The sequence below is a fragment of the Pelodiscus sinensis genome, chromosome 16 (genome assembly GCF_049634645.1).
Source record: "Pelodiscus sinensis isolate JC-2024 chromosome 16, ASM4963464v1, whole genome shotgun sequence".
NCBI classification, from domain to species: Eukaryota; Metazoa; Chordata; order Testudines; family Trionychidae; genus Pelodiscus; species Pelodiscus sinensis.
Window position 1 is genome coordinate 377,453 of NC_134726.1, and position 13,104 is coordinate 390,556.

The window sequence follows — 13,104 nt, forward strand, 5'->3', positions numbered from 1 at the left end:
CCTCCTAGAGTGGGTAATACCACCTACTCCACAGGCAGGTTGAGAGATCGTGATTGTAAATTGCTTTGAGAACCTGCAAAGATCATTGTGTATAGCACTAAAAGAATAGACAGTATGAGAGACCACTCCCTTTCTCATGAGGTTCATTTGTAGGCAGTGCAAAGATTGCCTCACGGGTATAATTTCTGAGTTATCATCATGTCAGCAGAACCATGGAGCTGTGGGAGGGAAGAGCATGGGAGTAGGGAAAAATTACAGGGTTCAAGGAGATGAAATAAGGACAACAGAGTAAATTGGAGAAAGAAGAAATGTCTATAGTGAAGGAACCATCAGCTGATTTGACTCATGTTTTCTCTAATCTCATCCACTTAGCTTCCAGTCAAGGTGTTCTCACCTTTAAATTCATCTTCTTGTATGGAGCCACTGATTGCCTGAATATGATCCAAACCCTGTCTTCAGAAGGTGAGGCTTTTGATGGCTCTGAGTAGTGCCAAAAGTCAGGTGGTTGTTTCATACACACGTAGGAAGGCAAGGTCCCAGCTCCAAAATTTACAATGTACATGGTATATTCAGCTACCTCTCTTTTCATTAATGCTACCTTACTGCAGGAGCAGTCCTACTGAAGCTAATAAAATTATGTGCAGAGCATGTTGTTTCTAAATCAGAATAAGGTCACCAGAACTCTGCCTTATAAGAGCTGTACAGACAAAGGGATGCAATACAAAAGCCAAAAGATTGATCAGTGTGGACTTGCACAGGCCTCATGTCTCTTATGTTTGTGCAGGGCATAAGGAGTTGTGTTAATGGTTATATTATGATTACAACATTTCAGACCAGATGTAAGACAGCTACAGAGTCTGACTCTCAAACTGCTAAGTGTGTTTAGACACCTCACTCCCACCTTTGAAGATCAGGGCCTGAGTGGCTCCTGTATACTGATGACTTTATTCTCCCAGCACCATTAAAGTAGGGTTCCTCATTTGGAACCAGAAGTATGCACTAGGTAGCAGCAGAGACCGCCCCCGCGCGCGCGCACACACACACACACACACACACACACACACACACACACACACACACACGCAGTACAGGCAGTCCCCGGGTTACATGGATCCGACTTACATCAGATCCCTACTTACAAACGGGGTGAGGCAACCCCGCACTAGCTGCTTCCCCCCAGCAGACCAGGGAGACGCGAAGCTAGCGCCCCGCCCCCAGCAGACCAGGGAGACGCAGAACGGCTTTTTTCAGCAGACACCTCAGCTTGAGAATAAAGGACTGAGGGAAGTGAGTTGTGGGAGAATAAAACTGAGCTCTGGAGAAATGTTTGGCTAGAGTTTCCCCTACAATATGTACCAGTTCCGACTTACATACAAATTCAACTTAAGAACAAACCTACAGTCCCTATCTTGTACATAACCCGGGGACTGCCTGTATTGTGAAAAACAAATTACTAAAAAATAAGGGCAGGGGGGGAGAATACAGCATTTTATTTTCTGTGTACTAAAGTTTCAAAGCTGTATTAAGTCAATGTTCAGATGTAAATTTTGAAAGAACAATACTAACATTTTGTTAGCGTTACAAACAACCTCCCCTCCTCCTGAGGTGTTTATAACTGAGACTCTACGGTACCTCACCCATCTTGAAGCCTGGAACCAACATGGCTACATTGATTTCAAGGGAATTTAGGGGCCTTTGTGAATCTTGGCTTTGGTATTTAGGAGTCAGTAATTTACACGACAGTAATTACAGTACTACATAATGATTTATCTGCAGTTTTTAAACAGGCTCCCTTTGCAGACCAGCTCCACCTGCCACCCCACGCTGCTGCCTCTAATACATAGGGAGCCCCATATCACTCTGTGCTGCTGCCTAGAAAGATGCTGGAGACAAAGACATTGGTTCAGTCTGCATGCAGACTCAGGGAGGCACTACTGAACTGATTTCTGTTCAAAAGGTTGTCTTCAAAATTATATTTAGAAGTCTTTTAAGTGAAAGTTTAAATTCTGCAGAATTGGTTAGAGCCACCAGAAGAGTTGTACAGCACCATGGCTCAATCTAACGTTTGCTCTTAGCAGCTGGGAAGATTCAGTGTGTTGGTACATGCTTTGTAAATCCTTCCAACTGATGAATTTGTTCTTCCAAAGCAGTGAAAGACCTACAAGAGAAAGGCACTAGACACATGAAAAGGATTTATTTTTACTAACGTGATTTTCTTTCTGCTTGTTAAATACACAGATATATTAAGAGAGGCTGCTAATCTCCAGGATTATCCAACAGCCTCAATCTACACCTATGCTCATCCATCAGCACCTCGAGCTTCCCGTAAGCACTGAAACATTTTCACCCTGGTTATATGAAATGTCCACCAAACTTCCATCTGGAGCCTGAGAGGAGAGAACCAAGGGCCCATCCAATGCCCATAGAAGTCAAACAAAATCTTTCCATTGACTTCAAAGGCTTTGGATCAGGCCTTCTACATCCAGGTTCCTTTACTCCTGGGTGACTCTGCACAGTGCTCCATTAACAGTATGCCTGCTGCTGTGAAGGACTCAGCCTCTCCCATGCTTTGTCTACACTACAGAGTTTTTTTTCTGAAAAATGGCCATTTTTCTGAAAAAACTTCGCTTTTGTCCACACTGCAATCGCGTTTTTTTTTGGGGGGGGGGGGGGGGAATCGAAAGAACAGAGGGGTTTTTCCGACATTGGTAAACCTCTTTCTATGAGGAAGAAGCCTTTTTCCAAAAGAACTCTTTCGGAAAAAGGCGCTTGTGGACAGGGAAGAGGGAGTTCTTTCGAAAGAAGAGGAAAGAGGAAAAAACACAGGTGCCCTGGTGGCCACTCCGTCCATAGTAATCACAGCTTAAATGCTAGATAGCATCCATTCAATGTGAACGCTATCTTTCGAAAAAGCAGATCGCTTTTTTGATGCGCTTTGGCTGTGTGGACGCTCTCTTTCGGAAGAAGTTTTTTCCGAAGGTCTCTTCTGGAAAAGCTTTTTCCGAAAGAAGCCTGCAGTCTAGATGTAGCCCCAGATAAGAAAAATTTCAGAGAGGTAGCCATGTTAATTTGTCTCAGCAAAAACAACAGAGAGTCCTGTGGCACCTTGAAGACTAACAAATGTAATAGGTATCAGAGGGTTAGCCACACCATCATGGGCTCATTCACCTGCACATCTACCAATGTAATATACGCCATCATATGCCAGCAATGCCCCTCTGCCATGTACATCGGCCAAACTGGACAGTCCCTACGTAAAAGAATAAATGGACAAATCCTATCAGGAATGGTAATATACAAAAACCTGTAGGAGAACAATCTCCCTGGACTCTCAGTAGCAGATTTTAAAATAGCCATCCTGCATGAAAAAAACTAAAAAAAACAGACTTCAAAGAGAAACTGCAGAGCTACAAGTCATCTGCAAATTTGACACTTATTTTAGGATTAAACAAAGACTGTGAATAGCTAGCCAACTACAAAAGCAGTTTCTCAACTATTGGTATTCACACTTCCATATCAGTTGCTAGAGGTGAGACTCATTCTCCCTGACTGAATTGACCTGTGTATTGATACCTGCCTCTTGAATTTCCACTACATGCATCTGACAAAGTGGATCTTTGCCCACAAAAGCTTATGCTCCAATATATCTGTTAGTCTATAAGGTGCCACAGGACTTCTCATTGTTCTTGCAAATGTAATAGGGCACAAGCTTCCATGGACTACAGTTCACTTCATCAGATGTATGAAGTGAAAGAATCAGATGGCAGGGATATAACACACACACACCTCTGCCATCTCTATATGTATGTACATATATATCCCTGACAGCTGATTCTTTCACTTCATGCATCTGATGAAGTGAGCTGTAGCCCATGGATGCTTATGCCCTATTCAATTTGTTAGTCTTTAAGGTGTCACAGGACTCCTTGTTGTTTCAGATAAAGAGCTCAGTTACTGTCTTCATTCATGCCTGGGATGAAAGTACGCTTATTAAGTTTGCAGATGATACCACCCAGCCCAATGGCTCCACCCTTTCCTGAAATGAATCCTGAGCTATTGTAAGGTTAACATCTTTCCTTGGATGCAGCTCCCATTGTTCTCAGAACTCTGCCCAAAATTGGACTGTGTCATGCATGTTCTTTTTTATTCTATCACTGTACTAAGGAACATGACTAAATCTGTCACGTGTCTGTTATAATCAGCGACTCATAATTAGGGCCCAGATCAGCAAAATGCTGAGCACTCAGTTACCACTGGAGTCTGTGGGAGTTGAAGGCACTCAGACGTACTTCAGCACTGCTAAGGATTAGGACCTCAGAGCACTAATAAAGTGGATACCTGGAGCCCCAGCCCTAGTTAAAGAACTTCTATTCCATAGTCATATGGTGAAACACCTTGGGGTAGCCCAGTTTTTCCTTCACAGCCTTTCCCCTGGGATTGGCTAGATCTTCATGAGGAATTGTTCAGTAGCCTGGAAATCAGTATGGAATAGAAAACAAAGAATGTGGGAGAGAACGTTTCATTCCGATTTCTGTTCTCCTGGGGCAGGTTCGCTTAGCACACTTCCGCATTGGCCACCCCCCTATCCTGGCCCACCAGAGTTACCCCCACCATACTCCGAAGTGGAGTCAACAAGCCCAAGAGGTAAGTCAGCATTGAGGTTCCCTCTAAGCTGCGCAGCCAGGTGGTTATGCAGCTGCCTAACAAGTCCTGTGCAGGGGCACAGAGTTGCTGCACAGAGCACTGCCTTGCCCCACTGGGCCCAACATGGAGCTGCCCCTGCAAAGCAGTTGTGGCAGCTCCATGCTGGGGCAGAGGTAGAGGGGCCTCTGCTCCCTTCCCCTGAGAATAGCAGTCCGTGTTGGGGCTGGGAAAAAGGTGTCTCTCCCCTGGCCATCATGCCCAACATGGAGCTGCCCCAGAACTGCTGCTGCCAAGGGACAGTCACCCTTTCCCTGGCTTCCACTCAGCCTAGGCAGATCCACCCAGCCGAGATACAGGAGCCCCTCCTTGACTGTGCCTACTGGAGCTGCAGTGGCTATGGAGAGGGACCTCTCACCTGGCCCCACGAGGCTGTGGTAAGAGGGGGCTGTGTGTAGTCCTCTCCCCCCAGGGCAGCCCCCAAACCTCTCATCTCCTGCTCCACCCCAGAGCCCTCACCTTATACCCAACCCTTTGCCCCAGCCCTGAGCCCCCTCCCAAACCAGCACCACACCTGCCACACTTTCTCCATGTGCAGAATGACTTTTGTTATGAGATACATCACCTCCACATGGGTGCACAAACATCATTCAACGTGTGGTCATAAAACATTGGTGGGAACACAAGTCAGCATAAGGGTACACTGGGTGCGGCTCAGCTGTCAAGTCACCACACTGAGCATCTTACTCTCCTGGTTCCATTTCCCTGGGCTAAGGTGCTCAGCTCCTCCCAGCATGATTCGTGACCATAGGACTGGCTCAGACATCTCAGCAGCCTTCTTCATATATCTGCTCCACAAGCTGCAAGAGCGAAGATTCAGGGGGAGTCCTGTTCTCAGTGGTGGCAGATGATAAAACAAGGAGCAATGGTTTCATGATAAAAGTGGGGGAAATCTAGATTGGATATTAGAACAAAATGTTTGACTAGGTGGTTGGTGAAACACTGGAATGGGTTAAATAGAGAGGTAGTCGAATTTTCATTCTTAGAGGTTTTTAAGATCTGGTTTGAGTTGGTTCTGCTTTGAGCTGAGGGTAGGACTAGAGGACCTCCTGAGATCTCTTCCAAACAATCTTCTATGGTTCTATGACATAACCCTTTTGATTGTGCCACACTCCATGTTTCCCCTTTCCAGGGAAGGGTATCACAATTTCAGTCCAGCTACTTCCACAGTAGCAAATGGGGGGCAGGGAGATCCGGGCCCACCAACTACTTCAGGTCCCATCCCACGGATCCTCTCGAAGATCCCATATGTTGCATCCTTTCGAGTCCTCTGTAGATCTCCCTAGCCACTTCCCTGCAGCTACAGCACCCTTTTTCCACTTGCCTCAGGGCCTCAGTCTGGAGATCCCTGCAACCCATCAAAAGCTGCCTTGAGCTCCTTGAGTCTCTGCCTGTTACACTGCTATGTCTCAGATACTTGCTGCCCTCCACCTATACGGCAGCGAGTGTTTCTTCTTCCCCAAGCTCTAGGGTACACCTGACACTGCTTGGCTCCACGGCTCTTCTTATGTGGCCCTGCCCATCCCTGATTGGCGGCTGCTATAAGCCCTTCCATGACTGGTTGCTTCCTGGGCAGCCTCCCTAGGGCTCAATTAACCCCTGAGAGTCCAGTGTTGGGCAGGAACCCCATCACAGGGATGACTGGCATACTATGTTATACCTGATGACAAGTATGTTTAAGTCAACGAGACTACTCAGATGCTTACAGTTAAGCACATGCATAGGTTTTTTGCAGGTTTAACCTCACTTTCCCCATCTATCAAGAAGCAAGAGTCAGGAAGAACAGGCAGGGGAGAAAAGGAAGAGGAGTTGCACTGTATGTAAGAGAGCACTATGAGTGCTCAGAACTCCAGTATATAGAGGGAGAAAAGCCTGTTGAGAGTCTATGGGTCCAGTTTAGGGGTGTAAGTAACAGCAGTGATGTTGTGGTTGGTGTCTGCTACAGGCTGCTGAATCAAAAGCATGAGGTAGATGAGGCTTTCTTCGAACAACTGAGAGAAGTTTCCAGATCGCAAGCCCTGGGGGACTTTAATCACCCTGACATCTGTTGGGAGACCAATACAGCAGGACACAGACAATCCAGGACGTTTTTGGAGAATGATGGGGATAACTTCTTGTACAAGTGCTGCAGGATCCGACTAGGGGCTGTGTGCAGCTTGACCTGCTGCTCACAAACAGGGAGGAACTAACAGGGGAAGTAGAGGTGGGTAGCAGTGGGAAGCAGTGATCATGAGATGGTAGATTTCAGGATCCTGACCAAAGGAAGAAAACAGAGTAGTAAAATACACACCTTGGACTTCAAAAAAGCAGATTTTGACTCCCTCAGAGACCTGATGGGCAGAATCCCCTGGGATGCTAACATGAAGGGGAAAGGAGCCCAGGAGAGCTGGCAATATTTTAAAGAAGCCTTATTGAAGGCACAGAAAGAAACCATTCCAATGCATAGCAAGAGAAGCAAATATGGTAGGAGTCCAGATTGGCTTACCGGGGAAATCCTTGGTGAACTTAAGCACAAAAAGGGAGCTTACAAAAAGAGGAAACTTGGACAGATGACATGGGAGGGGTATAAATGTATGGCTCGAGAATGCCGGGGGGTTATCAGGAAGGCGAAAGCACAACTGGAATTGCAACTCGCAAGGGATGTGAAGAATAACAAGAGAGGTTTCTACAGGCATGTTAGCAAGAAAAAGGTGATCAGAGAGGGTGTGCGACCCCTACTGGACAGATGACAGATGATGTGGGGAAAGCTGAAATACTTAATGCTTTATTTGCCTCTGTCTTCGTGGACAAGGTCAGCTCCCAGACTAACGCACGAAGTGACGCAATAAGAGACGAAGGTGGACAGCCCTTGGTGGGGAAAGAACAGGTTAGGAACTATTTAGAAAAACTAAACATACACAAATCCATGGGTCCGGACTTAATACATCCAAGGGTACTGAGGGAGTTGGCAAATGTCATTGAGGAGCCTTTGGCCATTATCTTTGAAAAGTCATGGAGATCAGGAGAGATCCCGGATGACTGGAAAAAGGCAAATGTAGTGCCCATCTTTAAGAAAGGGAAGGAGGACGATCCAGGGAACTTATAGGCCAGTCAGTTTTACCTCAGTCCCTGGAAAAATCATGGAGGGATCCTCAAGGAATCCATTTTGAAGCACTTGGAAGAGGGGAAGGTGATCGAGAATAGTCAGCATGGATTCATGAAGGGCAAGTTGTGCCTGACCAATCTGATTAGCTTCTATGATGAGGTAACTGGCTCTGTAGATATGGGGAAGTCAGTGGATGTGATATACCTTGACTTTAGCAAGACTTTTGATACAGTCTCCCACAATATTCTTGCCAGCAATTTAAGGGAATGTGGATTGGATAAATGGATGGTAAGATGGATAGAAAGCTGACTGGAAGGTCAGGCCCAGCAGGTAGTGATGAATGGCTCAATGTCAGGATGGCGGTTGGTTTCTAGCGGAGTGCCCCAAGGTTCAGTTCTGGGACTGGTTTTGTTCAACATCTTTATTAATGACCTGGATGAGGGGATGGATTGCACCCTCAGCAAGTTTGTGGATGACACTAAGCTAGGGGGAGAGATAGATATGCTGGAGGGCAGGGATAGAGTCCAGAGCGACTTAGACAAATTGGAGGATTGGGCCACAAGAAATCTGATGAGGTTCAACAAGGACAAGTGTAGAGTCCTGCACTTGAGACGGAAGAATCCCAAGCATTGTTACAGGCTGGGAACCAACTGGCTAAGTAGCAGTTCTGTAGAAAAGGACGTGGGGATTACAGTGGATGAAAAGGCATTTCATACAGTCTCACATAATATTCTTATCAATAAACTAGGCAAATACAACTTAGATGGGGCTACTGTAAGGTGGGTGCATAACTGGATGGATAACTGTACTCAGAGAGTAGTTACAAATGGTTCACAATCCTGCTGGAAAGGTATAACAAGTGGGGTTTCGCAGGGGTCTGTTTTGGCACCGGCTCTGTTCAATATCTTCATCAACAATTTAGATATTGGCATAGAAAGTACGCTTATTAAGTTTGCAGATGATACCAAGCTGGGAGGGGTTGCAACTGCTTTGGAGGATATGGTCATAATTCAAAATGATGTGGACAAATTGGAGAAATGGTCTGAGGTAAACAGGATGAAGTTTAATAAAGACAAATGCAAAGTGCTCCACTTAGGAAGGAACAATCAGTTTCACATATACAGAATGGGAAACGACTGTCTAGGAAGGAGTACGGCAGAAAGGGATCTAGGGGTTATAGTGGACCATAAGCTGAATATGAGTCAGCAGTGTGATGCTGTTGCAAAAAAAGCAAACATGATTCTGGGATGCATTAACAGGTGTGTTGCGAGCAAGACACGAAAAGTCATTCTTCCGTTCTACTCTGCGCTGGTTAGGCCTCAGTTGGAGAACTGTGTCCAGTTCTGGGCACCGCATTTCAAGAAAGATGTGGAGAAATTGGAGAGGGTCCAGAGAAGAGCAACAAGAATGATTAAAGGTCTAGAGAACATGACCTATGAAGGAAGGCTGAAAGAATTGGGTTTGTTTAGTTTAGAAAAAAGAAGACTGAGGGAGGACATGATAGAAGTTTTCAGATATCTAAAAGGGTGTCATAAGGAGGAGGGAGAAAACATGGTCATCTTGGCCTCTGAGGATAGAACAAGAAGCAATGGGCTTAAACTGCAGCAAGGGAGGTTTAGGTTGGACATTAGGAAAAAGTTCCTAACTGTCAGGGTAGTCAAACACTGGAATAAATTGCCCAGGGAGGTTGTGGAATCCCCATCTTTGGAGATATTTAAGAGTAGGTTAGATAACTGTCTATCAGGGATGGTCTAGACAGCATTTGGTCCTGCCATGAAGGCAGGGGACTGGACTCGATGACCTCTCGAGGTCCCTTCCAGTCCTAGTATTCTATGATTCAACAGCTAAGTAGTAGTTCTGCAGAAAAGGACCTTGGGGTTACAGTGGATGAGAAGCTAGATATGAGTCAACAGTGTGCCCTTGTAGCCAAGAAGGCTAACGGCATATTAGGTTGCATTAAGAGGAGCATTGCCAGTCGATCCAGAGATGTGATTATTCCTCTTTACTCAGCTCTGATGAGGCCACATCTGGAGTATTGTGTCCAGTTCTGGGTCCCCAATTACAGGAAGGATGTGGATACATTGGAGAGGGTCCAGCAGAAGGCAACCAAAATGATTAGGGGGCTGGAGCATATGACCTACAAGGAGAGGCTGAGGGAGTTGGGTCTATTTAGTCTGCAGAAGAGAAGAGTGAGGGGGGAGTTGATAGCAGTCTTCAACTTCCTGAAGGGAGGTTCCAAAGAGGTTGGAGAACGGCTGTTCACAGTGGTGATGGATGGCAGAAAAAGGAACAATGGTCTCAAGTTTCAGTGGGAGAGGTCCAGGTTGGATATTAGGAAATACTATTTCACTAGGAGGTTGGTGAAACACTGGAATGGGTTACCTAGGGAAGTAGTGGAGTCTCCATCCCTAGGGGTGTTTAAGTCTCAGCTTGACAAAGCCCTGGCTGGGTTGATTTAATTGGGATTGGTCCTGCCTTGGGCAGGGGGCTGGACTTGATGGCCTTCTAAGGTCTCTTCCAGCTCTATGGTTCTATGATTCTAAGAGTCATTGATTTAAATCATTATAAAAGACCTAATCTATTTTAGACAAAGATAACTTAGCTCTTATCTAGCACTTTCATCAGTAGCTCTCAGTGATTTCCAAAGGAGGCCACTATCATGATCAAAATAGATATAACAAAAAATCTACAGTATATACATGTTGCTGAAATGCATTGAAAACATGCTAACATATTACTATATTTTTACATTTTAGATCACTCTACCTAATGACATCTCCAGTTCCCCTGATAACTTATTTTATAGCCACAGAAAATATTTGCAAGATTTTCTATACTTGTTTAGCTCAGATGTTAAAATATATTGAAACCACTACCCCACTCACTTTTCCTCACTGATATTTAAATAATCCTAACACTTTACCTATTTGCTGCCAAACCATAAACACAGCAATGGGACAAATATGTCAATAATATCACCGAAGTTGAGCCATTTTGGGTGACCATTCATGTGATATGACTGTGCATGAATGATTTAGAGCAGGGTAGAGGTCAAAATGTTGTCAAGGAGAACAGTTTGTGATGTTCTGGTTAGCTAATTCACATTGTTGAATTGTATCCTAATTTTGTGCTATTATTTACTAGTCTTTCATTGACTATCAATTCATTATTTATTTGTATTATCATAGTGCCCATAATGTCTAGTTGGATTCATGGCCCCAATAAACTGGGTGCCATATGGACAGAGAAGAGATTTTTGAGAGCCTAGTTTGAGATGTCTTTAGGCCCGAACAAAAGCCCAGTAACAGAAAACAATCTCAGGTATTTTTACTAGGGTTAGCAGGAAGGGACACTCTCAATGAAATGCTGCCATATACTCCAGAAAGTCTATTTCCTATAGGCAGCATAGTAGAATGGATGCATGCCATTGCCTATATCTGTGCTCAGTGTAATTGTAGCCAGGTGAGTCCCAGGCTACTGCCTCTATCTGGGGACCATTCACTTGGCTCAGCGCAGGAGATATGTATATGGCAGGCACCCAGTGCTTGAAAAACTGAACTCTCTTTGCTGTGGGGATGGAGCCATCCAGTTTGGATCCAGACTAGAGCTGCTTCAGGGATTCAGTATGTTGTTTGGACACAGGATTCTGGTTCAGCCCCAAAGAAAGACTGGAACAGACAACTGTCTTCTTACAAACCCCACATGTGCGGCTGTTTAGCTCGTACAAGACAGTTTTTAGGAGCTGAAGGATGATATGAGGAGAGGCTGAGGGAGTTGGGTCTATTTAGTCTGCAGAAGAAAAGAGTAAGGGGGGATTTGATAGCAGCCTTCGACTTCCTGAAGGGAGGTTCCATAGAAGAAGGATGGAGAAAGGCTGCTCACAGTAGTGATGGATGGCAGAACAAGGAACAATGGTCTCAAGTCGCAGTGGGAGAGGTCCAGGTTGGATATTAGGAAAAACTATTTCACTAGGAGGGTGGTGAAGCACTGGGATGGGTTACCTAGGGAAGTAGTGGAGTCTCCATCCCTAGGGGTGTTTAAGTCCCAGCTTGACAAAGCCCTGGCTGGGTTGTTTTAATTGGGATTAGTTTTGCCTTGGGCAGGGGGCTGGACTTGATGGCCTTCTAAGGTCTCTTCCAGCTCTATGATTCTATGATAACTGTCTCCACTTTTCCTCTTTTCTCAGAGAGGCAGGAGGGCTGCTGCCGCTGCAGGGCTCTGAGAACCCAAGAACAGACAGACAGGCAGAATTGAGGAGCCAGCCCAGAAATGTATGGACATAAAACTGGTGCATTCCTTGCTTTCTTCTTTTCCCTCTAGTCCCCCAGCATGATGGCTCTTTGAGGGCAATGAAGCAACATTCCACTGCCAAAGCCTGATTCAGTCTTAAGCTGCTCAGTTATCTTGCGTCTCATCTTGCTTCCTGCAGAATCTGAGTAGTAAAAGCTCAGATTCCCTCTCTCTCCCACCCACCCACCCACTTTGTGATTGTTGTGGCTAGCTGAGTTTTCTTTATAGCTTGGGCTTGAAAAAACAATCTCAATAGGAGGGTAGCCCCACATCCTTCACATACACATTTCAAAGTGGCCTGTGGTTATCTAATCGATGGGGAACTATCTTCTATTCCTATAAAAACATCTGTGGTCCATATCATTGAAAATCATGGTAACAAAATCAGCTTCTAGCATCACGTGACATTTTGTAAGTGGCAAGAGAACACGCATTTTGAGGAAAGCACTTTTATTTAGCAAGTATAACAGTGACTAGAAATTTGAAGATGGGTTACATTCCCAGGTTTAACAACTCATCGTGTAAATGGGCACATTACTTCCCCTCTCTATCCGCCTACCATAGGCTACGTCTACATTGGCGGCGAGGAGTCCTGTGGCACCTTATAGACTAACTGAAGTGTAGGAGCATAAGCTTTTGTGGGCAAAGTGTCATTGATGCATGTCAGATGCATGTCATTGAATGCAGACACAGCCATAGTGTTTTATTATTTTAGCCTGCTCCCCATCTGTGTAATAGTTGATTACCTTCCATGTAAAAACCAGTAACAATAGCAAAGGCTGTAGTGGAGTTTCCAGGAGTTTCTTCCTTTTTGAAATGAAAACTGCTTTGGGTGGGGTTTTGGGAACATGCTTAAGTTACTTCTATTGGAGTTTTTAAGTTAATTACTTTCAGGGAGGGTTTTGGATAGATGGCTGCCTTATCACGCTTAGGAGGACAGAGGAACCTTCCAACGAGGAGGTTTTGCAGCATTTCCTAAAGCTTGTCAAACTCTGCATTCAGCTCTGGAAGTCCGTTCCATAACCAAG

The 13,104-nt window shown here is 45.1% G+C and overlaps 1 protein-coding gene across 1 annotated transcript in view; it reads left to right on the plus strand.

Moving 5' to 3' along the window:
• ANTKMT (adenine nucleotide translocase lysine methyltransferase) overlaps positions 1–13,104 on the plus strand; it is a 57,106-nt gene that overhangs the window by 42,252 nt on the left and 1,750 nt on the right. Inside the window, exons 6-9 of the mRNA XM_075898951.1 lie at positions 373–462; positions 2,239–2,325; positions 4,549–4,644; positions 11,973–12,057. Of these exons, the coding sequence (XP_075755066.1) occupies positions 373–462; positions 2,239–2,325; positions 4,549–4,644; positions 11,973–12,040 (341 nt within the window). The 3' untranslated portion in view covers positions 12,041–12,057. The remainder of the gene's footprint in view (positions 1–372; positions 463–2,238; positions 2,326–4,548; positions 4,645–11,972; positions 12,058–13,104) is intronic.